Source organism: Anopheles ziemanni, chromosome 3 (assembly GCF_943734765.1).
Source record: "Anopheles ziemanni chromosome 3, idAnoZiCoDA_A2_x.2, whole genome shotgun sequence".
Taxonomy (NCBI): Eukaryota; Metazoa; Arthropoda; class Insecta; order Diptera; family Culicidae; genus Anopheles; species Anopheles ziemanni.
The window spans coordinates 15227317-15252823 of record NC_080706.1 but is presented as its reverse complement, the minus strand read 5'-3'; the positions used below and the strand labels follow the sequence as shown (position 1 = coordinate 15252823).

At 49.6% G+C, this 25507-nt stretch overlaps 3 protein-coding genes across 3 annotated transcripts; 1 reads left to right on the top strand and 2 right to left on the bottom strand.

Annotated features, from left to right (window-relative positions):
- The first annotated feature begins 1015 nt into the window (after positions 1-1015).
- Positions 1016-2897, top strand: LOC131287024 (beta-1,3-galactosyltransferase 5). The gene is made up of 2 exons (XM_058316037.1): positions 1016-1462; positions 1529-2897. Exons 1-2 carry the CDS (start codon positions 1195-1197, stop codon positions 2419-2421), a joined length of 1161 nt encoding a protein of 386 aa, XP_058172020.1. The 5' UTR covers positions 1016-1194; the 3' UTR covers positions 2422-2897.
- Positions 2898-2954: 57 nt separating this feature from the next.
- Positions 2955-4742, bottom strand: LOC131286714 (acid phosphatase type 7). The gene is made up of 3 exons (XM_058315703.1): positions 3941-4742; positions 3454-3874; positions 2955-3282 (listed from the first exon to the last, which is right to left on the bottom strand). Exons 1-3 carry the CDS (start codon positions 4579-4581, stop codon positions 2962-2964), a joined length of 1383 nt encoding a protein of 460 aa, XP_058171686.1. The 5' UTR covers positions 4582-4742; the 3' UTR covers positions 2955-2961.
- Positions 4743-5116: 374 nt separating this feature from the next.
- On the bottom strand, positions 5117-25009 carry LOC131289177 (dynein heavy chain, cytoplasmic). Its single transcript, XM_058318386.1, has 10 exons — positions 24742-25009; positions 22959-24580; positions 22372-22881; positions 21962-22000; positions 16810-21048; positions 16441-16467; positions 12301-15321; positions 11989-12229; positions 10303-10501; positions 5117-9203 (listed from the first exon to the last, which is right to left on the bottom strand). Exons 1-10 carry the CDS (start codon positions 25007-25009, stop codon positions 5291-5293), a joined length of 14079 nt encoding a protein of 4692 aa, XP_058174369.1. The 3' UTR covers positions 5117-5290.
- Between the last annotated feature and the right edge of the window lie 498 nt (positions 25010-25507).

Below are 25507 nucleotides of genomic sequence, written 5' to 3'. Positions count from 1 at the left end.
AAAAGTAAAAAAAACCAGACGATGTTGGACGGACTAAAATAGATTTGAAAAAGCTGAGACGTGCGCCGGACGTCGTTGGGTATTTCTTTTCTCGTTGCACTAGAGCTGTCATGCAGAACGATATGACCCAGTGTGGGCCTTTTCCCCCATGCCGAATGCCAGGAACAGGAAGAGTTAAGAGGCAAATATGCTAACTGTGTGATTCCGAACCAACGGTATACATTCCAATACACGTGATGTGGGACCGGTATTACAAGAACACCCACGCGCCACTGTTTTGACAATATCGTAATTTTCAGATCACGGCAGGCACACTCGGTGTAGCGTGCTGGCAAATACGGACCGCTTAAATCGCACCGAGGTACCAAGTATGTGTACTATTCGAAAAACTACTCATGACTGTCCATCATGTCGACGTGCCGGTACGTAAACAACACGTAAATTACCGGCCACCATTGAATACCACACAAATCAGACCGGCGCTTCCTTTCTTGATTATTTCGCGAATCGAATGCACCGTACCGTACACAATTACGAGTTGCTTGCGTATCGGTCGAGTTTGTACTACATTTGCGTGTGGTGAGCGACGGAAGGTGCTTGCTGCTGGTGGACTGGTACCGTTTTAAATTCACTTTATTTCGAAGCAATTTTTACCATACACGCGAAGAATGATTCACACGTCCGAGTGATTCCGGTGTTTGTTTACGTCTGTCAGTTGGCTGGAAAACCGATTGGAAAGTGTTTTGTTATTGTTTTTGGAAACGGTTCAAATATAAAGGAAAATTGACGAAAATAAACCAAATGTATTGGATGATTAACGAAGAAAAGGCTCACTTAGGTAATCTATTTTCGTATTTAATTTTAATTTTAATTTCTAACTCACAAAACTAAATGATCAAATGTTTCTCAATCGGTTCGTGAAACAACCGGTTTGTTCCAACCCTGCCCTAAACACTTACCAGAAACGTCAAACGGGATTTGTTTATTTTTATTTAAGTTTTCAAAGCAGTGCCAAATGGTTTCGCGTTTTGTACGTGCCATCAACTTAATTTAGCCATATTTCTGTATGTAAAAGCCATCAACCAAGTTCCAAAAGTGCCACCCAGTAACGTACATATCAGTGGAAGATACCCCCGAAAGTGCGATACAGATGTGCTACAACTCGCGGCGACCTCGTCCGCGCATTCGTTCGTGATGAGAAAGTTTCATCGTTTCCTCACTTCCGTAGTTGCTTTCGGTATTTTGTATGGTGTCTATCGCTACTCATTCCGTACGGACAGTGAAGGGAACTACCTGTTTCTGCTGCCCCGGGAACCGGACCAGTCTTCGCTACAATCGCTTGACCAAGCAAGCAGCGAGGAGCGTGCGGTTGATCCGACAAGGTTGGCAAATCTGACGGGATTTGAGTATCGAATTGCGAATGATATTTGCAAAGAAAATAATAGCTATTCAGAATTGCTAGGTATGTTGAAAGTTTTGTTAAAATGGAAAACGGTTGGCAAATGTTATTTAATTTTTTTCTGTTCAGGTGTGATTCTGGTTACATCATACGTTGGGCACGATGAAATACGTTCCGCCCATCGGCAGGCCATATCGCAACAGAAGCTGCTATCGATGGGCTTGTTACGAATCTTTTCTTTGGCCACCATACCTCCCGTCGATCGTTTTATTACGCAGGCAGCCCTTGAAGCCGAACAGCGCTTGCACGGAGACCTTATCCAGGGCAACTTTGTTGAAGCGTACCGCAATCTCACCTACAAGCACCTCATGAGTTTGCAGTGGGCGACACAACACTGTCGTGGGGCAAAGTACCTCATCAAGATGGACGATGATATCGTATTCGATCCGTTCTACATTCAGAACTATCTGTCCGACTTGAATCAGCACGAAGACCGGTACCTTTTGGCGGGCTACACTTTCCGGAACAAGAAGGTGATCCGCTTGCGAGCGAACAAGTGGTACGTATCGAGGGAAGAGCATCGGCCCGATGTTTACCCACCGTACCTTTCCGGGTGGCTTTACATCACCAACCAACGGACCGCTCGTGCCTTAGCGGCCGAGTCACAGGTGGTACCGTTTTTCTGGATCGACGATACGTTCATTACCGGCGTGCTGGCCGAACGACTTAAGCTACCTCTGACCGCCCTCAACCGATGGTACAGTGCCAACTCAGAGTTCCTGGACTGCTGCATACGGGACATGAAGCGCTACGCATATCAGTGCGATTACTACGTCGGTCCGAACGGTGGCAACGGGAAACTCATCATGGAGTTCGTGCAGGAGCTGGAACGATGCTACGATAATGCGTGCTACCAGCGCCCGGCCGGTAAATCGCTCACTGCCACGTGCGTTGCGGAGTTCAAGAATCAGCAAAACATTCCAAACCACGGCACGGCTATGGTTAATCAGATGAGACTTTAGAATGAATCCTAGCGACTTAACGTAGAATATGAATCTCTAGTTACCATTGAGGCGACAAACAAAAAACTACAATTTAATGTGCCAACTCATATGTCGAAACATACTTTTTATTCCACTGCACGTCGTCCATCACACCGTCCGTCCTTACCTTGTGCACGAAAACAAAGGAATATGTAACTGCCATCATCTTTACCCTTTTTAAATATCTTAGGAATTATACGATAGTGCAAATGTTCGATGTAGTTAGTAACAAGCAGTATTGAAGAAGGCAAAATTTCCATTCCCCACTCAAAAACAAACACTGAACAAAACCGATCTGTGATACCCGTAGGTGAAAGCGTAACGGAACTGAACACGTTAAACACGATCCCGTATATAGTAATGTTTTAATGCACAAAGAAACCGCAGATTTGTTTTTCGAATTTATCACACAAATTTTATTTTATTTGGATCAATAAAATGCATGCACGAAGGAATAGGTGTTAAGAATTAAATCTACTTCGGTAACGAATTGAGGAAACGATGTGCGAGATTCTCCCCCTAGTGCGCTCCGTTTGCCTTTGAACCCACTTTTCCGTCTCGCTCCAGTAACTGCTTGTACGGCAAATGTTCGTCCTTGATGATGGTAAACGAGTCGATTACCGCACCTTCCTTATCGACTGAGATCTGCTCGAAGTAGAGATGCGAGCCATTGATAGCCTTCATACGCGTGTAACCGTAGTCGCGGCTGTGGATGGCGCTCCATGGAGGAATTTTGCGCAGAAAAGGTTCCCGTCCTTCCTTGCATCCAGCCGAGCCGGTTACGAGGTGCACCGGGGCACGTGGGTTGCGGTACGGCTCTTCGTAAGATCCGTTGAAAACCTGTGCAGAATAGAATAATTCATTTAGTTTTTTAAATGGTTAAGGGGGCAGAAATTAATTAAGAAGACTGTCAGCACTGCATGCACGATATGACGATAAAAACAAGCTTGCGCTCACAGTGGCAACGTAAGCAAAAAAAAAAGTCTCGTGAGGACGGAAAACTTCCTTTACCTGATAGTCGTACAGTGGAAAGAGCCGCTCGTACGAGTGCTCGTGGGCCCAGATTTCCACATCGACACCGTACTCGTAAAAGAGGTCCTCCAGGCCGAACCAGTGCATGAACGGAAGGCCGACGCGCACGAGCGTTTCACTGTGCGTGCAATCGTTATCGTTATCGTTGCTGCAGTACATCGGTCGGTGGCCGTAGGTGATGATCCACGGGCGCTCCTTGCGGTTTTCCGGCCGATTCGCTTCCTCCAGGTCGCGTCGCAGCCACTCGTACTGATTGATGAGCGTCTTAATGCCATAGTTCATGAAGTAGTACACCTCGGTGGAGAACCCGATAAAGTGAACCGGACCCAGGTTGAAGCTGTACATCATATTTTCCGTTCCGCCGGGCATGCTGAAGCGGGCGCGGTAATTGGAAAAATTACTGAAATGAAACGAGTGTTTGTTAATAGCCTACATTTCTTCCGTATTCAAACTACATGCTACATACTATTTTTCCTCGTGATTCCCCGCACACACCATGTAGGGCGTGTAGGCAGCAATCGATTGTATCTGGTTCATGAACTGATCACCGACGAGGGCATTTTCCGAATTCATGTCGTACGCAAAGTCTCCGACGTGTATGATCGCATCGTACATATGTCTTTGGGTGTCTTCCTGCAATCGAGCCATCGATTGCGCATTTTCATTACCCATGTCCCCGAAAATGGCGAACGAAGGCGACCAACCCGATCCTTCCGGTGTCGTGTGAAAGTAAAACTCGGCCGACCAACCCCACTGACTTCCGCAGTGGTACTCGTACCGGGATGATGGTTGAAGGTCACGCAGTACCACCCGATGGATGTACTGTGTATGTTTGCCAGCGCCACCGTCGACAAATTTTTCCTCCGTACCAGTGGCGCTTAGGATGAACCCTCCGATACCGTACTCGACCACCGACTCGTTGGTGGCCGTCATTGTGCTCCAGGTGACGACGATCTCGGACGGGGAGTCACCGAAGGAGAGATGAACCTGCTCCGGTTGGTAATAAAATACTTGCCCATGGCTGCTAGGTAAGATGGCGAGGAAGGCAGTGGTGAGCGATAGGATAAAATATCCGATCATATGATTGTTGGGCCCAAACAAACCCATGGTGGTTTGACCGCTTTTGAGAGACGCAATACGCACTGGAACCAGCTCTAACTACACTTAGGAATTGAACAAAGAAATGCGATACGGTCTCGCCCCTTGTAAATACTAAACGAAGTTGATGAACCACCAGCAAAGTTGATGGCGATAACACTGGCTGTTAATTTGTTTTCGTCACAAAACGTAATCGTCTTTGTTTGTTATTTTTCTCGAACAAAAATACGTCACACAGTGACCTACTCTGATGCGAAACGTCAACAATGCAGTTTGACAGTCTCATTTTTACAGGGTTGTTCAATTACACCGTTGCGTATTTCAAAATTTTTAACTTCTAAAACTAGTAATTTCCTTCTTGCATAAATCTTCATTGGAAGAATACAACAACGCAACCGATTTTTTTTTTCAAATGTATCAACCCGAACTCTCGAGATAACTTTCTTTCTACTTGAGAGTGAGATAACGCTTAGAAGACGCAGTTTATTGAATGCGAATATATTTTTTTTATTGAGTATAAGAGCGATAAGCGAACATTGCGTGAATTGTTCTATGAACGAGCGTTTTGCTGGCGTGTTCTAAATATTTTCCTCTATAATATTTCAATTATAAGTTGTATTAAATGAAGATAAATAGCATGATTCCCAATAACCTTTGCACCATTAGATAGATGTTAGCATAATAATGTAGATGATTTACGCGTGTCCCATTCTGCCGTTTAGTTCAAAGCCGTTGAGGCAAGTACGGCCACACCACGCTCGTAGAAGCTGTGCGGGTCCTGTCCCGGTGCGACGGTCATGTCCACCGTGAACAGCAACTCCACTCGGGTCGAATTTAGGTAAACCGGGAGCGTTAGCTTGGTTGCACGAGCCACTTCCGAATCGATGCGGGTCCACTTGAGCAGCGTCAGCGGTAACTCGGTCATGATGGCCGATGTTAGTAGCAGTTGGTTGTTCTTGCACTGCGCACCTTGCAGCTTCAGGCCAGAAATGCCGAAACTACTGTCCTTCAGATTGTCGAACCCATCGGAACCACTCTCCGTGATGGTAACGTTTAGTGTCAGCTCCTCCAGCGACCAGCTGTTCGCTTGCGCCACACACTGTCGCGTGGCCGTAATGTATGCCTCCGGGTTGAAGAGGCCACCGAGCCACACGGGGAAACTTTGCAGCTCCTTGGCACCGGCTTGAGATACCAAATTCGATACCTTCTGCAATTGCTGCACGCGATGACTAAAGTCGGTGATCCACTGGATGACGGTACACCCGGTTGGGACGGTGTAGCGACGCCAACCGGCCGGAAGAATACCCCGCACCAGTTCACTTAGCATCGTCCGATGATAGTTCGTTTGCTTCTTTTCACCCTGGCAAATGAACACCACATCCTGCAGGTCACTAACGACTGTCTGGAGCAGCTTCGCACCCGAGGACACCTCCCGCTCGAAGTACCGGTACAACGGGTCCTTAATGTTCTCGACCGTGCGCTTCAGGGTGGCCAAACTCTTCGGAAGCAGCTCCAACCACGTAAGCGCACTGTTGTGCAGCGTCTTCATCCACGACGGTCGGCCATCCTCTTGGCGCGTTTGCATCGTATCGAGGCTTTCGTCGTTGCTGTACGCCAGTTCGTCATCGTCCTCGAGCTGCTGCATCTTGAGCAGCTTGCTGATCAGGTCCGTTCCGCGCGTCGTAAGCAGCACCTTTTCGGCGTTATTTGGCAATCCCAGCCACGAGGGCGTTTGCCGATCGGCCAAGGCTTCGATCCACTTGAGGAAATGATCACGTCGCGTACCGTCCGGCATAGTGATATGTCGCTGTCCATTCGGTCCACCAGCCACCCCGTCTACGTTGGCGACGAGCGCAAACTCGGCCTCGAAGCTGTGCGCCGTGAAGAGCTTCGACAGGAACGACGCCAACAGACGCTGATCGAAATCGTTATCGATCTTGCCACCGTAGATGCTCTGCGAAAGCAACGTTACCAGTGCGTCCCATGGGACCTTCTCCGGGGGCAGATTCGTACGGCCCATGGCCGTAGCATCGATCCAGGTGTCGAGCGTATCGCAAGCTACGCGCAAATCGGATTCATTGAACTCGTACTTTTTCGCCCAACCGAGTGGTACGTAACGCAGTCGCTCCTGTACGATCGCGTGGAACCAGGACAGCAGGAAGTAGAGCCGGGCGCGTTCGCTCGGTTGCTTCATCATGCGCGCCGCCGGAACGGTTGAGAACGTTCGGAGCAGATTGGCCCGAATACCTGGCGGCGGTTCGTAGACAAAGATACGGCCAGCGCGCAAAAGGTTCACCGGAACCTTCGGATTGATCTCCATCGTGAGGAACAAACGGAAGCCTGAATGGGGTTGCAAGGAGTGTAGCTTCTTCTCCAGCTGCACCAACCATTGGGGCGCTAGGTGGACGTTCTTCAGCAGCACCCAGCGACCCGACTTGCATGCCATATTGATCACCCGTTCTGCCTGGTTGAAACCTTCCGCCGAACCGATGGCAATGCTAGAGATCTGCTTGTTTAACTCCGCCGCCAAATCATCGACACGTGATGACGCATCGTACCCGGTGACGGAGCAAAGCAGCGCCGGTGTGTTGCTGTTCAGTTCCCTCTCGACGCAGTTCGAGAAGTCGAGTTCCTTTTCCGCTTGCGGCATAAAGTCCTCCCCGAGCACAGTGGAGACGAACAGGTGTGCTGCAGCGATCACTCGATCGGGTCGGAACGCTTGGATCAACAGCAGTTGATGCATGGCGGATGAAACCGGCGAAAGTGCCTTCGATTCGTCCCACAGCAGGGGTACGTTTTGTTCCGGTGAACCCTGCTGCAGCCAAGCCGTTAGCTCCGGCATGGACTTGATCTTCTCGAGCAGCTTACGGAAGATGGGAAGTCGGGTTGCGAGACGCGTAACCGATTCGAGCTGCTCCGCACTAACACCATCGACGTGGCTGGAGGACGCCACCAAACCTTCCTTGTTGCGCAGGAAAAAGTTAAACTCCTGATCGAGGTTCGCCTCCGAGGTACCCTTCAGATGAATGCGGCACAACAGAATGGCGAACGTGAGCCGATCGGCATGCAGCATACCGCGTGCCACACGATCATAACAGACGCGGTACAGGTCGGAAGTAATGATCAGCAACCTTGCCGTGTAGTCCGTCTTCCCTTCCAGCTTGGCGTTGTTGTGCAGCACGGTGCTGAAAATGTCCAGGAACATCTTCAGCGAGTACTGGTACAGGAAGTGCACCTGGTTCAGGCTGTCCATCGTGAAGTAAATGTTGGAACAGGCCTGCGACAGCGATAGGTACTGTTGCGATACGGTTTCGATCTCCGCGATCACCTTATCCGTTTCTTCCACCTTTTGCCCGATGTCGGCCGCTTCCTTCTTGAGGGTTTCCAGCGTGGTAATGACGGAGTCGTCATCCAAAATTTTACCCTTCGCGTCGTTCAGTGCCTGCAACAAACTCTTCTCCAATTGGCGCAGTCGAAGATGGAACTCGCCCTGCAGCTTCAGGAGATCCGATCGCTTCTCGTCGATGTCGGGCCGCTCGGCCTTCAGCACCTGATTCAGACACTGCGATTGGAGTGAGCTACGGGTCACGGTGAAGTTTACGAACGTTACACGAGAGCAAATGTCCGGTGGGAACTCAACCGTCGGATCGCGCGTCGATAGGAAGATCACGAACGACGGTGAAAGATCGATGTCCTGATCGCCAAGTGTGATCAGCACACGTCCACCGGTTCGTCGGAGCTCTCGGTTCAACACCGGATTGAGAATCGGATCGTAGTTCTCGACGTCTTGCACCAGCAGAGGATTACCGAACCGGAGTGCCGATTCGAGATTCTTGCGGAACGAATCATCCAGGAAGCTCGTCTTGGTGATCTTCTTATCCTTGAACTCGTTCATTATGAACTCCGTCGCCTGACCCGACGGATCGATGATCAGCGGGTAGCGGTTGAACCGCTTCAGCATGATCGCGTTCTCAGTGCACAGATCATCCGTCGGCAGCGCGTTCGCCTGCCATCTCAACCGTTCGTCCGGATTCGAGAGATACTCCGTGCGGGCAATGTCCGCCCGGAACTGAATGCTAGCCGCCTGCAGATGCTGGCACCAGGTGGAGAACAGATTGCTTCGGTAGTGCTGATCGAAGTACCCACCGTACGCAATGAACGCCGCGGACAGCAACACATCGCCCACGATGGTGGACATTTGCGAGCGGAACGTTTCGCTCGTCGCCTCCCAGCGCTCTCGCTCGATCACCAAACTCTTCAGCAGCGCGATCGAACGGTCCACCTTCGCCTGCACGTTCTCCAGGTCGGTCTTGATGGCCTGCGCCTGCGAGATCAGCTGGGCGTACTCCTCCTTGTAGGCGGCAATGCTCTGCTCCAACTGGGCGATCAGTTCCTTTACCTCACGCCCATGCTTAATGTTCGTTTCGGCCTGTCGCTCGAGCGAACTGAGCTCCTCACGAAGCGGCTCCACGCGCTTCAGCATATCGGCGTACTCGACCTGTGCGATGGCCCACTTAACCATAGGACCGCAAGCCATCGAGGCACGGTTCACCTTCTCGAAGTTGTAGTCCGGATTGTTCAGGTACTTCGATTTCATCTTCTCACGTACCTCGTCGCTGTTCATCGGGGACATTCGGCAAGCAAAACGGCAAGGGAAAAGAAAAATATATTAGCATATTGAAAAACATCCTTGCGATTGAGAAATTAAAAGCGCGAGACAAGCACGTACATACAAGCGGGGGGCAAGAGCTACTCCAAAGCATTATATTACATGCGCACATGGACACGTTGGGGATTGTTTTACATCAACCGAACATAAATAAATTTCAACATCTTTCAATCCAATTTCCAAAATCCTTGACTTATTACTGTTAACTATTTTTAACCAATCCACAAAACGTGCCACAGTTAGTTATTCTAGAAAAATGGTTAGTGTGATCTATTAGATAACATTTAGAAAGCGGTCAATCTTGTTAGTGTTTTGCAAGCTCTGTACAAACAGAATACACGTTGAACAGATTTAATATTCAAATTTCTTTTTTTTCCAGTCACGTCGGGACATTCAAAGTCATCTTTCTTCAGCCAAGTAGAAGAAAACACCTTACAAATAAGGGCAGGGTAGGGAAGCGAAAAGAATAAATCCTTCGAATACAGTCTCTGTTCAACAAGACCATGGCCATCGGGTGAAAAAAGGTTCCTACGATTCTACTTATCATTACTGGGGCTTTATACAAAAGTGTTTATGTCTTAAAGCTTTCAGGCCTTTTCTTGTTGAACAGACTGCACTGAGCTACCAGTAACTACTCTACATTGTATGCTACACTACATGAACATCACAAAAACCGTGCTGGGAACAGACTAGCTCTATCTGGAGTCTACAAAGAAGGCAGTGAATGATTCGTTTGGCAATTCCGGACAGAATGAAGAGCTGTCTGGCAAACAAACAAACAAATGAGCGTATTCAAATGGGGAATTCTCTTTAAAAGGCACCAAAATAAACTAATTTCCCGTACATGAAGGGACGGTTTGTGTACCACAACTAGGAGGAAAGGGCAAGGGGCAGGAAAAAAAACTAAACCGAATCAAAAACCACAAGAGCAAACGGAGCCGGGGGGGTGAAAATGGGAAATAGTTGTGGAACAAGTTCTAAGTAGAGGGGACAGAGAAAAAGGGTAGTGAAGAGAATGGCATAAAAAAAGAAGAAGAGAAGTTGATTCATATCATGCTTACGTTATGTCTTCGGTACTGAAATTAGAGACAATCAAGTTGATAAAGTTTTCCCGCATAATAACGGCCCGGATCGACTTCCAGTCCGATGCGTTCTCGCCGAGCAGCAGACAGATCGACTCCAGCGCCAGCTTTACGACGGCCGGTGGATTTGCCATCGAACGGACCTCGACGAGATGCTGTTTCTTGATCGATTTCACCGCTGCACCGCGCGTCGGTATCGTGGGGTAGTGGTATTTTAGGGTTTTTAGCGATTAGTGTTGTTTTTTTGTAAGGTATAAATATACGGATATATAGAGAGTAACATATAAAGTATGTGTTTGTATGTTAGCATATTGTTTTAACAATACACGATTGATGTCGAGAGGAAGTTGTGAGGACATTTCGAAACGGCATAACAAGTAAAAGCATTATAGAAAGAGAGAAATAGAGAGAGAGAGAAAGAAGAGGGAGAGAAATATGTTTATTAGAAAACGTTAATCATTATTTGATTGGCATTTATATATTTTTGGAAATATTTTTCACCAACAAAAAAACATCTTCCAATACTTGAAAGTGGAAATGAGAGCGATTTGTTGAACGACGAAGAAGTGTGGGCAAACCACCGTTACCGTTACGAGTAAGTGTGGTCACAGTCTGAATAGTTTAGTCCCACAACCCGTTCCCGTCAAATCGGCATTGACCGTGGTTTGGTTTGGTTTTTGCTGCTCACTGTAAAATCGGTGCATGTAACAAAGTTATCCATTGAGCCTTAGCAGGTGATCTGTAGCGTAATAGTGATGATCATGATCGTGGAGATGTCTGCACTGAGTGATGATTGCCATTTCGAATAGTTTCACTTTTAGGTGCTCAAAGGCGGAGAGATATGGAAGCAATTGGACAGGCTGTTAAGTGACAAGACACAAAACGGATATTTTTTTCTGTTCGAACGAAGAAATGGCAACTTTTACAATGCGCGCTTCTCTGCCATGCATTCAGAAAGCCGAAAAGATATATAAGATGATTTCGTTTCGATAAATGCCAATTCTTCGTTTGTTTGTTTGAATATGTATACATATATATCATTTAGTCACGAGAAGCCCTGCACAAGTAACGTTATGGTGTGTGTGCGTATGGTATTATTAAAAAGAATTTAGTTTAGCGATTGGAGCTTTTCTTGCTAGGCGACTTTTATGCTGACCAAGAACCGGCTATCCGATCAGTTCCGATCCAAAACGGACGGGTGTAAGGGCTTTGGCATAATTACGTAATGTGTGATGTGTCCAGCTTGACGATCGACGCAATGAAGCTGTCTTTGACCATGATCGCGCGAATCGCTTTCCAATCGCCACCACGATCGTCCTCACCGAGCAGCAGACACACTGACTCGAGGGCCATCTTGACCGGCAGGGGTGGATTTGCCATTGTGCGCACCTCCGCAAGCTGCTTCTTCTTGATGTTACCGACGGCTTTTCAGCGAGGGAATCAATTAATTTCAGTGGTCAATTATGTGTGTGTGGGTGTGTGTGTGTGTGTTCGACAACATAGGAGCAAAATGCAATAACGATCAATAATGAATCCTTCGTAAGTTTTACGTTACGTTCTCTTACTCGCAGGTGGAAAAATGTGGAAGTGTGACACAGGAAGGAAGAAGGATATAAAACGAAGAAATCGAAAAGAAAAAAACCAAGTATCCGACGAATAGCTTACCAGCTTGGGCATCGATAACGGCCGGTTCGACCTGCGCTAGGTCGGCCATCACATCCTTGCGCTTCTCCTCGATCTTGACCGTCTGCTCGGCCAGCTGCTGCTGGATTTCCTGGGACTGTACCTTCTTGATTTCGGCCTCCTGCTGGTCCTTGAACATTTGCTTCAACTTCGCGTTGGCAGCCTCGTTCTTTGCCTGCAGCTCCTGCGACTTGACGGCAAGTGATTTTTGCATCTCTTCAACCTGGAAAGTGAAAGAGAAGTGCGAGAGTTAGTGTTTGCGAACCCTTGATTTTCATGGTATGATTCCCTCACCTGCTCGACAGTTTCGGCAATCTTGTTGAGACCAACGTTCAGATGCAACTGCTGCTCCTCCAGGTCGCTGCGCTTTTCCGAGTACAGCTTCACAAAGTGATGGATAAAGTCCAGATAGTGACGGGGTGTGATCGCCATCGTGCGGCTGCCTCGCTTGGCAAGCCGTGCGTTCGCCTTGTGCAACGTCTGGTGCACGTACACGCAGCTGTTGATGACGGCATCCCGATGGGAGGGTGTGTTCGAGACGAGCGGACATACGGCAGGGAAAAAGTCGGGCGCGCTCCAGGTCGGTTTCTCCAGGTCCACCCGGATGGTGAACTCTTTGCCCACCTGGAACAGGGCCGAATCAGACCAATCGCCGAACCAGTTCAGCACGCAACGGTTGAACAGGGCGGGTGAGGTTGCGGCACGATCCTTCAGGCCGTCGGTCGATGGGTTCATGGTGAAGACGACGTGCAGGTTACGCATGACCTGCTGCGTGAACCACTTGTACAGTTCATCGCTCGAGTCGAGCATTAGGCCTTCGCGTTGGGCGCCCTCCTTGCACTGCGTCATGAGCGTCGTGTACTCGTCACCCTCGAACAGACCGGGCACTTCGCCGTTCGCAAGCAGCGTATTCATGCGCTCGAGGAAACCGGAATCGAGCACGTTCGATTCGTCCAGGATGAAGGCAATCTTCTCGTCCTTGCAGCCAGCCCGACGCAGCACGCAACGGAGATCTTCGTCAAAGTCCTCGCTGGTGTACTTGTTGTGCACCTTGATCTGGAAGATCGAAAGCCCGTTCATCCAGGCGACGAAGCGCGAAAGGGTAGTTTTACCGGCACCCGATACACCGATCAGCAGCAAATGACCCTGCGGCTGGCGGAAGATACGATCGATACGCAGCACGTGCTCCAGCACCTCGTCGAAGAGGACGAGTGGAACGTCGAGTTCTTCCTCGTAGAACACCTTTAGACGAGCCTTCACGTAGTCGCGCAGTTCATCCCGGTTGACCGGCATGTAATCCTTCGACAACCAGTTGCTGTACAGAATCGGCCGGGTCAGTGCCTTATCGCGATCGACGCTCGGGAAGTGTTTGATTGCGACCAGGTCGATGTTTTCGTTCGTCCAGCGTCGTTCCGATTCCTCCACCAGGCGGTCCTGGAACAGACGGAGTGCCTCGTGAGCCCACAGACGCACCAGTCCCTCGACCGGAAGGTTGTCCAGCGGACGAATAGCTTCACAAATACCGCGCACCCAGCGAGTCATCTCACGTGGCGAGTAGACGTAGTGCGGCTGCATATCCTGCGTGAAACGATCCTGCGAGGCGAGATAGAACTCGACCATCGCGTTCGTCAGTGGTTCGGCGTATCCGCGCAGATTCGGCATCAGGCGTAACATTGCTCGGCTGAACGTGCCGTAGATTTGCTTGAGCGAAGTCTCTCCAGGGTAGTCGACGTAAATGATCGGAACGTGTCGGAGGAAACGATGACTGAGCGGCTTTCTTCCCGGATCGGTCGGTGGATTACAAGCACCCACAAATTGGATCCGCTCGAGCGACACCCACGACTGATCCGCCGCACGGTAGAAGCCCTTATGTTCCACCAGCTGCCGAAGGAAGGAGATGACACGCTGCGTGCCATACGAGTCCATATCGGGCAAGTTAATTTCATCGCAGAACAGCACCAACCACTTTCCGAGCTGAACCGGGGCCAACACAACTCCGTTCGGTGTCTTACGGTACTCGCAGTAGTGATCGAACGTTTTCAACAGCAGCTCCGGAGTGGTTGCGGACGAAAAGTTCAACCCAACAACCTCCATGTCCGGAAGGGCACGAAGAGCCGAAAAGAGGGTCATAGTTTTACCGGATCCTGGTGGACCGCACAGTACGAGTGGCTTGTGTTCGGCCAACCAGGTGTACAGGAGCGATTCGTGACGTACGGTGTCGAGCGTCGGTACGACAACGTCCGGAGCGGCCACCTTGTGCGTTTCGATTTCGATCACCGGCACCTTGTTGGACCACGGAACCCAATCGCCCTGGATGTTAACCTCGTAGTCGATGATGGGGTTGGCACCCTGTGCCGGGAGCGTCACCGTCGTGATGCTTCGTAAGAAGTCACCCAGGTCGGAGCGAACCTTCAGCTTCGAATCGCCGGCAAACGACCACAGCATCGAGTAGATGAGCAGCTTCGGGATGTACTGCTCGAGTTGCTCCGGTGGTACGGGGAAATCGGGATGCTGCTGATTGAACGTCAGCACATTACGTGCCCCTTGATTGAGCATCGAGAACAGCGAGCTCAGTGCACGGAGTCGGGTAAAGTCCATGATGTGTTCCTGTCCCATCGCGTACTCCAGACAGCGCACAACCAAACCATCCGAGCTGAAGTACGGCTGGAACAGCGAGGCAATTTCACGCTGCGTCTGCAGGGCCGGTGTAATCTCGTCCTCCTTATCGGCACTCTTGGGCTGACCGCTGAAGCTCTCCTCTTCGCCATCCTCCAGCGGGATGTGACGCAACCGGGACATGTAGTTTTCGAAGATCATCTCCGTTGACAGGACGTCCTCGGAGAACCACACCATACCGCAACGGGAAACCGTGGCCAGCGTGGCATACTTCAAATCTTGCACCTCGAACATGATGCGCACGTTCGGTGGCAACGACAGACGCTCACCGTTCGGCAGCGTGAGCAGCTTGTTGTCGTCCAGCACCGAGTTCAAATTCTCAACCCACTCCGGATCAACGTCACCATCAAAGATGATCCATTGGCGCTTGTTGATTTCGCCGCGCACATTGTCGATGATCTTGCGCAAAATGTGCGTGAACAAACCGTCGGTCCATTCGCGCGTGTTCGGATCCAGCACACCGTACAGCGCTTCCTTCGAGATGGCTTTCGGGTCGATGACGTGGGCCACACCTTCGGTGCCTTCGAAGCGCTCGAGCGCCTTAAGTAGCACCTTCCAGGCGGACGACTTGCCTGAACCGGACGGGCCGACCATCATCAGACCGTGGTTGAGGTTGGAGATTTGATACAGTTGAAGTACCTGCGAATGCGAGCACGCGGAAAACAAAATTGTTACAAAATGGAATCGACAAAGCACAAGGGGTCATTGTTTTCAAGCATTTTCACACTTGCGCAAACCAATGGGCAATAACACACAAGCCACACAAGATATGTACCAATTGTCAGTCATTTTACACATATATGCCATCGATGATGAACCGGAAAATATTCTAATCGATCTAATCCAGTGGTTTCCAAAGTAACCGTCTACAGTCTGCTTGGATCGTCAAACAATGTAAGCCTACTGCAAAGCGCTTCATGTTGACGAAAAAGCGATTTTCCCCTGCATTTACCCACACACTTCGATTGAAATGCTTTACAGTAGGTTTTGCATCGTATGACGATTTAAAGTACACTACTGGATTTGCCAGTTGGTGAGTAAAACGCTGTAATGCTAGCAATCCAATCAACTCAGTGATTCCCAACGTGATCGCATACAGCTCACTAGTAAACGTTTACATATTTTTTAAAGTTTGCGGCTGTTTCTCATTGTCTAAAAAAAAACTATGATTTGAAACATAGCTAAAATTAACAGTAAACCCGGTTTAAACCATTGAATGGTTCTACAAAGATTGTATCCCTACATTTTGCTAGATGAATTTAAAGATGTATAGGAACTTACAAAAAGAGTAGAAAACAAATGACAAACTCAAACATGCGATCAAGCAATAGTATAAAGATTGTTAATGTTGATACGGATGGAGATCGGATGGACTTTACAATAGCATATGAAAAATTTATGAAGTTTGGCCTGACATATTCCTAGTCGATACTAATTTAAATACCATGAAGAAAGGCAAACAAAGCTGGGAATTACTGGATGAACGGTGTTTGATATGTTTATTGCCCAACATGTCGATTTGGTTTTTACGACTTCCGCGAAAGTACGCAAATCGATCCAACAATGTGTAAATATGATAGGAAAAATTTCATAGGGTGTAGGAATAAAATTAGTGACAATCAATCAAATCAAACAGAGAGGAAAAACAACACGATGAAAAGCCGTTCGAAACGAAAAACAAACCGAAAAAAGAGGACTAAATCAACACAAGCTAGTTAGATGGTACTCTTATAGGTTAACGATAATAATTGCACTCACTTTGTCAACCCACGTTTCGCCACATCCCTTTATTTTATGATTAGGTCACGCAGGTAGGGAGAGTTTTGCGGTACATATGATGGCGATTAGTTGTGATTTGTGGTTTGGTTTATAATTATTTGCGAATGCGGCGTTGAGTTTTGATTGAGTGAGAAAAAAAGGGTATTTTGTTAGTAAGATGTAAATACGACTCATGCGATCGTATGTAGAAGCATTTTCGTTCTTAATACGGTAAAGTTGCTAATGGGGTTGATAATATGTGGATAAAGAATGCAGAATATGTACAACGGTCTACTATTCTATTAAGAATAATTTTTGAATTAATGTAATTTTAGTAAAGGAAAACATTGATCGTTTGTCAACACATACCTTCTCCATCCAGGCGCCACCCTGTTCATCCCCTTCGCCACAGACGAGATACTCCTCGGCGCACACCTTCCGGATCTCGTCCTTTAGACCCTTCATCTCGGCGCGCGTGTAGCCAACGTTCGGGAAGACGTCGCTCAGCAGCGAGAACAGCAGCGGGATGTCCTCGGCCACCAGCTTAGGGACCATCGTTTCACAAACCGATTGGATGAGAATTTCCTGCTCGGGCAAATTCTCCGCGATCGACGCCTCGTCGATATTCTCGTCCCCACGCTGCTTCATCGTATCCTTGATCTTCATGATACGATCGCGCTTCACATTACCGGCCGACACGAGCACCGACTTGAGGGCACGCAGGCCAAAATCGTAGTGGGATTGATTGGACAGCTGCTCGTCGCAAAGCTTGAAGAATGGTACGATCTTGCAGGCAAGCTTTTCGGCCGTTCGGAAGCCCTGGCTGAACAGCATCACCTCGGCGATCAGTTGCCGATCGGGCGTGGTCATCGCGAGCGAGCGGAACAGTTTCTTCAAGTTATCGGGTAGATTGGAGCGACCGGCGTAGCCCGGATTCATCGTGATGAAGATGGCCATATCGGTCGAAACGCGCACCTGCTTACCGACCAGCTCGACCGTGATGCTCTGGGCGTCACGGTTGGCGTCTTGCTGTGATTTAAGTGCCTCCTGAATGGTCTGGATCTGCTGCGAGACGGCGGACAGCATACGCTCCTCGAGACGGTTGAACTCGTCGAAGCAACCCCAGGCGCCCACCTGACACAGACCGACGAAGATACGTCCCATCGCTTGGAAGTCGAACGTTTCGTCGCAGTTGAACACTAGCACGAATCGGCCCAGCTGATTACCGAGCGCCTTGACCGATTCCGTCTTGCCGGTACCGGCCGGCCCGAACGGTGATCCACCGAGCCGAGCCTCCAACGCTTGTGTCATCGTCAGGTAGCAGCGATCGGTGAGCGGTGTTTGCACCAATCGATCCTGTACGCCCAGATACTCGAAACCGTAGTAGAAGCGTGCGTTCGCCATGTGGATCGTGAGCTGCTGCAGGACCTCCGTCTGGCGGGGATCGAAGTAGAAGCGCATCTCGCACAGCCAGTGGAACGATTTCGGGTTGTTCACACCGTGTGCGATCAGGCGACGCGTTACCGTACGCTTGTGCACGAACTCGTTGATTAGATGCTCTAGCTTCTTGCGTCTCAGTGCCGGTTGTTCTTGCAGCACCGAATCGGCCAGCACGTTGAGAGTCGTCTCAACGGTGGTGAGTACACGATGCAGTGGGGTCTTTTCCTTGTTACCCGGTGATGGTGCCGCTCCTTCCGATGTTTGCTGGAGGGCGTTTTCTACATCCTCCGACCAGAGAATTTGTGCCGCAAGGACGACGATCTGTGCCTGATACTTGTCGCACCACTCCATGTACTTCTGCGTGTCGATTACGTCCTTGAACTGCTTGATATCCTGCACGGCCTGGGCCAGGTAGGAGGCGAGCGTGAAACGCATCTCTTTCTCCACCAACGAAAGCCACTCGTTGATCTTCGGATGTTCCACCGTTGAGACGGGCTTGATGAAGCGAACTTCTTCCCCCTCACGCGACGCTATACCCAGGATCACGGTGTTGTCCTCGTTCAGCAGGATCGAGGCGACGCCGGCAAACATCTTCTTGAAGTGCTTCTGTAGGCGCGCAACGTTCTTGCTGTTGCCGATGATCTCCAGCAGATCCTCGTCGCCCACGAAGTAGAATCGCGGGAATGAGGTTCGCTCGCGCTCGAGATACTCTCCCAGTGCCTTCTGGATCTTTCCAAGCAAATCGGCCAGCCGCTCGAGAGAACGCTGCACCGCTGGGATGTTCAGGACGTCCATAACCTTCGGCGATTTGGCGACCTTCTTCATGAGCCCAAGGAACTCCGAGCTGATGCTCTGGAAACGGGACGTTTCCACCGGAAGGAGTGTCTTGATGTCGGCACTACCGGAGAAGATTCCCTCCAGGTAAACCCAACGCCGCTGAACATCGATCCACACATCGAACAGTGAGTTGATGCGGTTCAATTTCTCCTCCCAAGTGAGAGCCTCCTCCTCGAACACCTTGTAGTAAGGGGACAGCTTCATCGCGGCCACTGAGTTGATGTGTTCCTTCACCTTGTTGAACAGATCGTCCCACCCGCGGATGATGCGACACTTGTTTTGGTAGTTGATCAGATCCAGCTCGTAGTTTTGCCAGCTTTCGCGAACCTGCTTCAAGAACTCCTCCAGTGCCATCTCACCCTGCGCCACCAGGATGATGTCCTTCACGATCGACTCGTTCTTCAGCAGATTTACGTCCCACACTTGGCCGAGGGTGAGGTCGGAAAGCACCCAGCTGACACGCAATTGCTTGGTCAGTTGCTTCCAGTGGCGCTCTTTGAGGGCGTCCGATTTCAGCTCCACAATCATCATGTTCACCTTGATGTAGCTCTGCAGAAGCTTCTTCACGTACTCGTAGCTTTCGTACATACGCAGCCGAGCTGGAAGTTCCTTTAGCTGGTTCATCATCGCTTCCAACGACTGGCGCAGCTTTCTCGGTTGAACCGACAGCCACGGCTTCTCGCGGGTTTCATCGATCTGAGCCCAAACCTTCGACAGTTCGCTCCAAACGCCACGCAAATCCTGGAGTTCCTCCAACACCACACACATCCGCTCGGTGCTGTTGTTCGGGATGGCTGACTCTTGCAGCTCCAGCGCTTCCTTTGCCTTCGCAACGTTGTCTCGCTCTTCCTTCAGTCGGGAGAACTTGGTCTCGAAAATGTGCAACTGTTGAAGGGCATCGTCGGGTCGGGTACGTCCACCAGTTGGTTTGTTCTTTTCCCAATCGTTCAAGAAGTCGACGGTGCGCGTCTCGACGGCCTTATCCTCGGCAACGATCTTTGCCTGAAGGCTAGCGACCTGTGTTTGGATGGCCGAATCCTTGCGCTTCATGATCTCGTTGAACGCGGACCATTCACCCTCGATGTTATCCACGTGCAGCCAGTTGTTCGGGAACTGGAAACGCTGTCGCTCGAGGATGCGCTGTGCCTCACGGTAAACCTCGACCTGCTTGTCCCACACGAGCATTTCCTTCTTGAGCGACTGCACGTAAGTGATGAAGCAGACCGCATCGGATGTGCTGGCCGCTTCGATACTCTGCTGCTCGAGATCGTTGCGACTCTTGGAGACCTTCGTGTGGAAAGTGCTCATCTCGTTGCCCAACAGTTGACCGAACTTGCTAAGCGCCTCCTTGTGCCAGGAGTCGTACTTGAGCGTCACCTTTGCCTGCACTTTAGCGTAGTCGATCACGATCGGACCATAAGCGCGCCGGGTGTCCGATGTATCGAACGTCGTACGCGATTTCTTGATGTCGTTCAAGCACTTGATCCACAGGTTGATGTCCTCACCGAGCCGTCCGTACAGCATATCCGCTTGCAGATCCCAAAGGCTCTGGTAGCGTAGCCACTCGTCGACATAGTTTCGCACGTCACCAATCTGGTTCTCGATCGCACCGTAAGCTCCCTCAAGCGGATCCGAACCGTTCGGAAGCTTTGTCAACAGGTTGCGGTACGTCTGCGAGATGGGCTTGTCCAATCCGACCTGGTAGCGCGAACTCTGAAGACGCGTCTGCGACGTGACGATCGCTTCCCAGGCGAATAGTTGCTGCATGATTTGGAACCGTGCTTCCTCTATCGATGGGTACAGATACATCTGCTGGTTCGTGATACGGATTTCATGGATCGCACGCTGAATCTGCGGATCACCACCGGGTCGAATGGTTGGTTGCGTCGGTGCATCGGTGTCCATCGAAAGGTCCACCTCCTTCTTGTTCCCAGTGAGGGCATCGGTCCATGCCTGCACACCAGCCTGCAAGCGAGCCGCCAGCTTCTTCTCGACCTCCTCATCGAGCCGGGCAACCCAAACGTGTAGGTTCGAGTATTGCTTCAGCGACAGATCATCCACGGCGTGCTGGATCTTCGAGAGAATGTCCGCGAAGGTGGCCGCACTGTACGGGCATGTTTCAAGCGAACGCACGTCCACATCCAGCTGCTCTTCAACGACGAGCAGGTCCTCAACCTTCTCCTGGAACGAAACCACGTTCTCCGAAAGGCGCTGCACGTACGGATCCAGCTTGTAGCTCTCCCAGACGAGCGCAATTCCTTCGGAAATGAGCGACAACACTTCCTTGCGCAAGCCGGCCACGAGCGGGATGATACTGGCACGATCTTCAATCTGTTACCGAGAACCGGGAGAATGCCATTCCGTGCGGCGGGTGGGGGAGGAAAGATAAGAAGAGAAATTTTAGCAAACTAGTCAATCTTTTGTAAAGCAAACTCGACAGGCAAAACTGGAGTTGGTTTTTTTTCTTTTACTTTATGTAACACAATTCGATAGATGTAGAGCAGTTTCGTGCAAAAGTACAGAGAACTATTACCAGAAGCGATCAATTATTCAATTCCAAAAGGCGCAAACGTATAAGAATATCTTAAAACATATGAATAAAATGAAATTGCGGCAAAAGGGAAGGCAAAGTTTACTACAATATATAACGGTACGTACAAACGAAAAAGCCGAAGTGAACAATAGCAACTTTCAGTTTGATGTTTTGATGTACTATCGTACGTTTGGAAAGTTTCCCGATATATTCTAAATCATATTCTATTATATTTTAGTGTTTTGGAGTTGAATTGTGTATCTTCAATTAATTTTAAGCAATCAAACCTGGATGATTGAAAGTAGCTATCATTTATGAAAGGCTTGAACAAGAATGAAATTTATTCCATTCATAATGGATTTATTAATAAGATCATATATTTATTTTTGAACGTAAAATCTCTACCGTTGGCATAAGTATGAAAGCGAAGCGAAAAAGAAATAAGAACATCAATCATTCAAAACAATCGCCAGCAGTATAATGAGCTGAAAAGCGAGTATTAAAAGGTGGCAAAGGATAAAGAATTCAGTAACTTAAAACGACAACCATTCACAAAACAAAATATGATAGCTGAAGGATAAATTGGGCAACAGAAGCGTTCGCAACATGAAGAACATAGAGTCAAGATAGAACGAAAAAAACGGAAACGTAAGCAAATGGCATCAACATTAGCTGCTACGGCTAGAAAAACTGTTCAGCGGTTCGGGCTACCTTAAATACTGAATTTTGTGCTAATGTCCTATTGTTTAGCTGCATGGAAGAACAAATTAAGGATACAAAAGTCTTACTGTGATGGTTCAATTAAACATTGTATCGTTCTAAATGAGTTCGTATATGTTGTACTGTGTTTACGGATGGAAGTGAAGGGAATACACATGTTTCCGTTGCTTGAAAGAGTATTGTATCTTTGGCCGAGAATGGGTGCAGTGGTAATGTGGATGTGATAGAGAATTTCGAGGTGGGTTCAAATTTTGAGGCTCAATCAATGGCCGTTTGTGACGTAGGCAAACGTGCCTCACTGATGTTAGTTTATATCGTGGGGCCGCGGGGAAATTGGTTCAGGTAAAATTAGACAAATCATAAACGGTTGTCGATCGTGCCTTAACGCCTTCGCTACTCACCTTCTCCAGCGTACGCTCGTACGTGCGAATGCTTTCGATGAGCGAAATGGCAAACGGATAGAGTTGGTTCGCCTGGTGCGCCTTGTTGACAATCGCCAGCGGTACACGGAAGCCCAAGCTCTTCAGATTGCGCACCTCCTTGTACAGGGTGATGATTTCGGGCAGAAAGTTCACCCTCAGGCGGAGAGTGTTACCCCGGCCGGTACGGGAGCGAGTCGCTTCGATCGAAAAGATGCGACCCGTAATGCCCGTGTTGCGTTCCTGCACTTTGCGGGCCCAATCCTGGAACACTTCGGCGGTGGAGAGCTTCGCACGGAAACTGTCCCCGTCCGCCTTGAGCTTTTGGCCATCGATGTGCGATTCCCAGCCGCGACCGAGAACGTCCTCGACGCGCTTGAGATACATCGTCAGCTGGTTGTCGATCTGACGCGCCCAAATGATCGAGCCGGCGACCGGTGGAAGGTCGCGCACTACCGAAAGACGGCAGCTCTTGCTTTGTGGATATTGGACCTGTAAATTGAAGGCACAAAAGAAAGAATTAATTATGTGCGTAATTTTGAATTGTTGTGCTCTTCATTCCGCATTACCTTAAACTTTTCATGCAAAGCTTCGATATCGTCCTTCACACGCTGGATGAGCTGCGTCTGGTACTCACGGATCGCCCCACGAATGTGTGGCCGCACGAACAGTGCGTTGAAGCGGGAAAAGATGCGGAACATTTCGTTCGCATTCTTGGCTGTACCGAGCTGATCGCGCAGGTGCGCCGTAATGCGGGCCTCAACCCGATCGATCCGCTCTTCGTAGCGCTTGATCGCCGCGTCCCACGCTTCCGAACCCTCCTTCGAGATGTCCAGACACTCGATCTCTTTGACGTTTTCGTACGCCAGGTTAACCTCCTCGATGGCGTTCGCATCGGCCGTGTCGAGGCTGTACGGTTGTTTGTTCTCTCCACCAACCACATCCCCTGCGCCGGACATGACCGACGGTTGCCGAGCTGGACGTAGCACGCGCACAATTACCGTGCGCAGTTGTTCGTGCTGCCGGCGGAACTTGCGCATATGCTCCATACGCTGCTGGAGGATCTTGTGCGCCGGTGAGATACGCCAGACCATCTTGATGTGCTCGTCCCGCTTACGCTTCACGATTTCACGCAACGTACCGAGTAGTTTATCATACTCGTCGTCCCAGCAGCTGAACACCTCGAAGCACTGGTTCATGACGCGCTCGAACTCGTCGAACGGGATGTGCATAAGACGCCGGGTGCCGAGTACTTTCAGCAGCTGCTGGCTTAGATCACGCGAAATCGCTTCGATCAGACGCAGACAGCGCTGAATCGGATACTTAGTGTTGCGGATCTTGCGCAGGTGGTTGAAGATCGAATGTACCGCCTGGCGGATCTTGTCCAACTCGGTCGCCGACAGTAGATCATTGATCGGAAAGTCCTTCATCAGTGGATTGTAATCGGCCACCATCGCTAGCGTCTGCTTGAGACCCGTATCGGTGTCGAACGAGACGGTCGCATGGAAGCGCTTGCCGTGCTTGAGAATGTTCAGCGTCAGTGCCACTTCCGGCGATTCGCGTTTCTCCTGGATACGGTGCAAGGCTCGCTCGAGGTTCAACCAGAACGAAATCTCCTGTAACGCCGTACCGGAAGAAGGATCGCGATCAAGCTTTGTCACCTTCTGGATCTCCTTGATCCACCGGTTCACCCCGTTCTGGAGCGTGTTCAGGAAGGTGGAATCCTGCACCTTATCTCCGAAGTCGGTTATCTTCGCCTTGCGCTGTTCATCGGCACACTTCTTAACGACCTGCGCGACCGTGCTGTTGATATTGAGCGTCACCTCCGGGATGTCGATGTTTTGCTGCAGATGCAACAGGCCCATCTCCAGCTCGGCCAGTTTCTTCTCGACCGATGGGGCCATCTTGTCACCATCGCGATCGGCACGGCCCGATTCCTTCACGTAGCTCTTGAAGTACGGTGCCAGCGTCTTGCTGATGAACGCGTGGAGCGTCTCGTACGGCGAGCCTTCGGAAAAGTTGATCAAACGGACCTGCGCGTGGATCGATTTGTCCGCCTCGATCAGTGCGCCACGCTTGATGCACACCAGCGATGCCATGCGCTGATTAGTGAAGTGAACGTCATTGCCGAAGTAGTAGGTAAAGGAATCCTTTTCTTCTTCTCCTTCGGTTGGAGGTTCATTTTCATCGTCTATAAAATTGATCGAAAAAAAAAAATCAATAAATATTGCCTATGGTCGAAGATGGCTATTACTCATCCGATTGTTAAGAACTTATTTCACTCCCTATTGCCATTTCCGTCATACGCATGACACACCCCATGATGACGTGATACTTGTGCCAACCACCCACCTTTGAAGCAATTGCGTTGGATGTACAGTGCCTGCGTCTGCGGGTCGGAGATGAACTTTCGAATGCAGTCCTGATTCACGCTGTCCTCGAGGGCGGCGTTAAGCGGACCGAACGACTTCACATCATCCTCCGGCAGTAGCACCGTGATCGCCTTGCGGAGATAGTTGGAGAAATTATCGAAATCGATAATGGCTACCGCCTCCGGCTCCACCGATGGCGGCGGCTCGCTGCCCATGCTGGGGATGGTAGCCTCAAGCGAATCGCCCATTGCGGTCGCTTTTTACAGCACCGTCGAGCAGCTGAGAAGAAAGTTGCTTAGCTGTTGAATTTCTTTAACGTCACACACACAAAAATTACACTTTCAATATGGAAATTTGCACACCGAAATCTGAAACAACGCGCAGACACGTCTGCACGTCGCAAATGTAGGTTCAGAGTGAAAAGAAAGATGGCTGCTGGATAATTCGTGTTAATTTGACATAGGCGCACCGCTAGGTGTTTATAAATCAAAGTGGAAGGCTTGCTGGCGTTGGTTTGGATGGCTGTACAAGCAAACTATTGTACGAAAGTTTAATTGTAAGTTCATCTCCTTCATAAAAAAACATTTTCGAAGCGGTAATAGGTTATTGAACTTTTCTTATAGTTGACAAAAAGCAGAAATATTTGTTCAAGTTTTGTTTGAAATACATTTCTAATTGCGCAATGTTTTGCATAATGCCCGTGAGCTCTACAAACAGGACTTGTAAACTATACGTATGACAATAGA

Coding starts and splice junctions, on each gene's coding strand:
- LOC131289177 (XM_058318386.1), bottom strand. CDS start 25,009: ATGGGCGATTCGCTTGAGGCTACCATCCCCAGCATGGGCAGCGAGCCG. Junction 16,468..16,809: donor GTGGCGCCTGGATGGAGAAG/GTATGTGTTGAC, acceptor CATAAAATAAAG/GGATGTGGCGAAACGTGGGT. Junction 9,204..10,302: donor TTCAGTACCGAAGACATAAC/GTAAGCATGATA, acceptor TGCTTGCCGAAT/GTCCCCGATGAACAGCGACG.
- LOC131286714 (XM_058315703.1), bottom strand. CDS start 4,581: ATGGGTTTGTTTGGGCCCAACAATCATATGATCGGATATTTTATCCTA. Junction 3,875..3,940: donor GGGAATCACGAGGAAAAATA/GTATGTAGCATG, acceptor GTTTCATTTCAG/TAATTTTTCCAATTACCGCG. Junction 3,283..3,453: donor TTCCACTGTACGACTATCAG/GTAAAGGAAGTT, acceptor TATTCTGCACAG/GTTTTCAACGGATCTTACGA.
- LOC131287024 (XM_058316037.1), top strand. CDS start 1,195: ATGAGAAAGTTTCATCGTTTCCTCACTTCCGTAGTTGCTTTCGGTATT. Junction 1,463..1,528: donor TAGCTATTCAGAATTGCTAG/GTATGTTGAAAG, acceptor TTTTCTGTTCAG/GTGTGATTCTGGTTACATCA.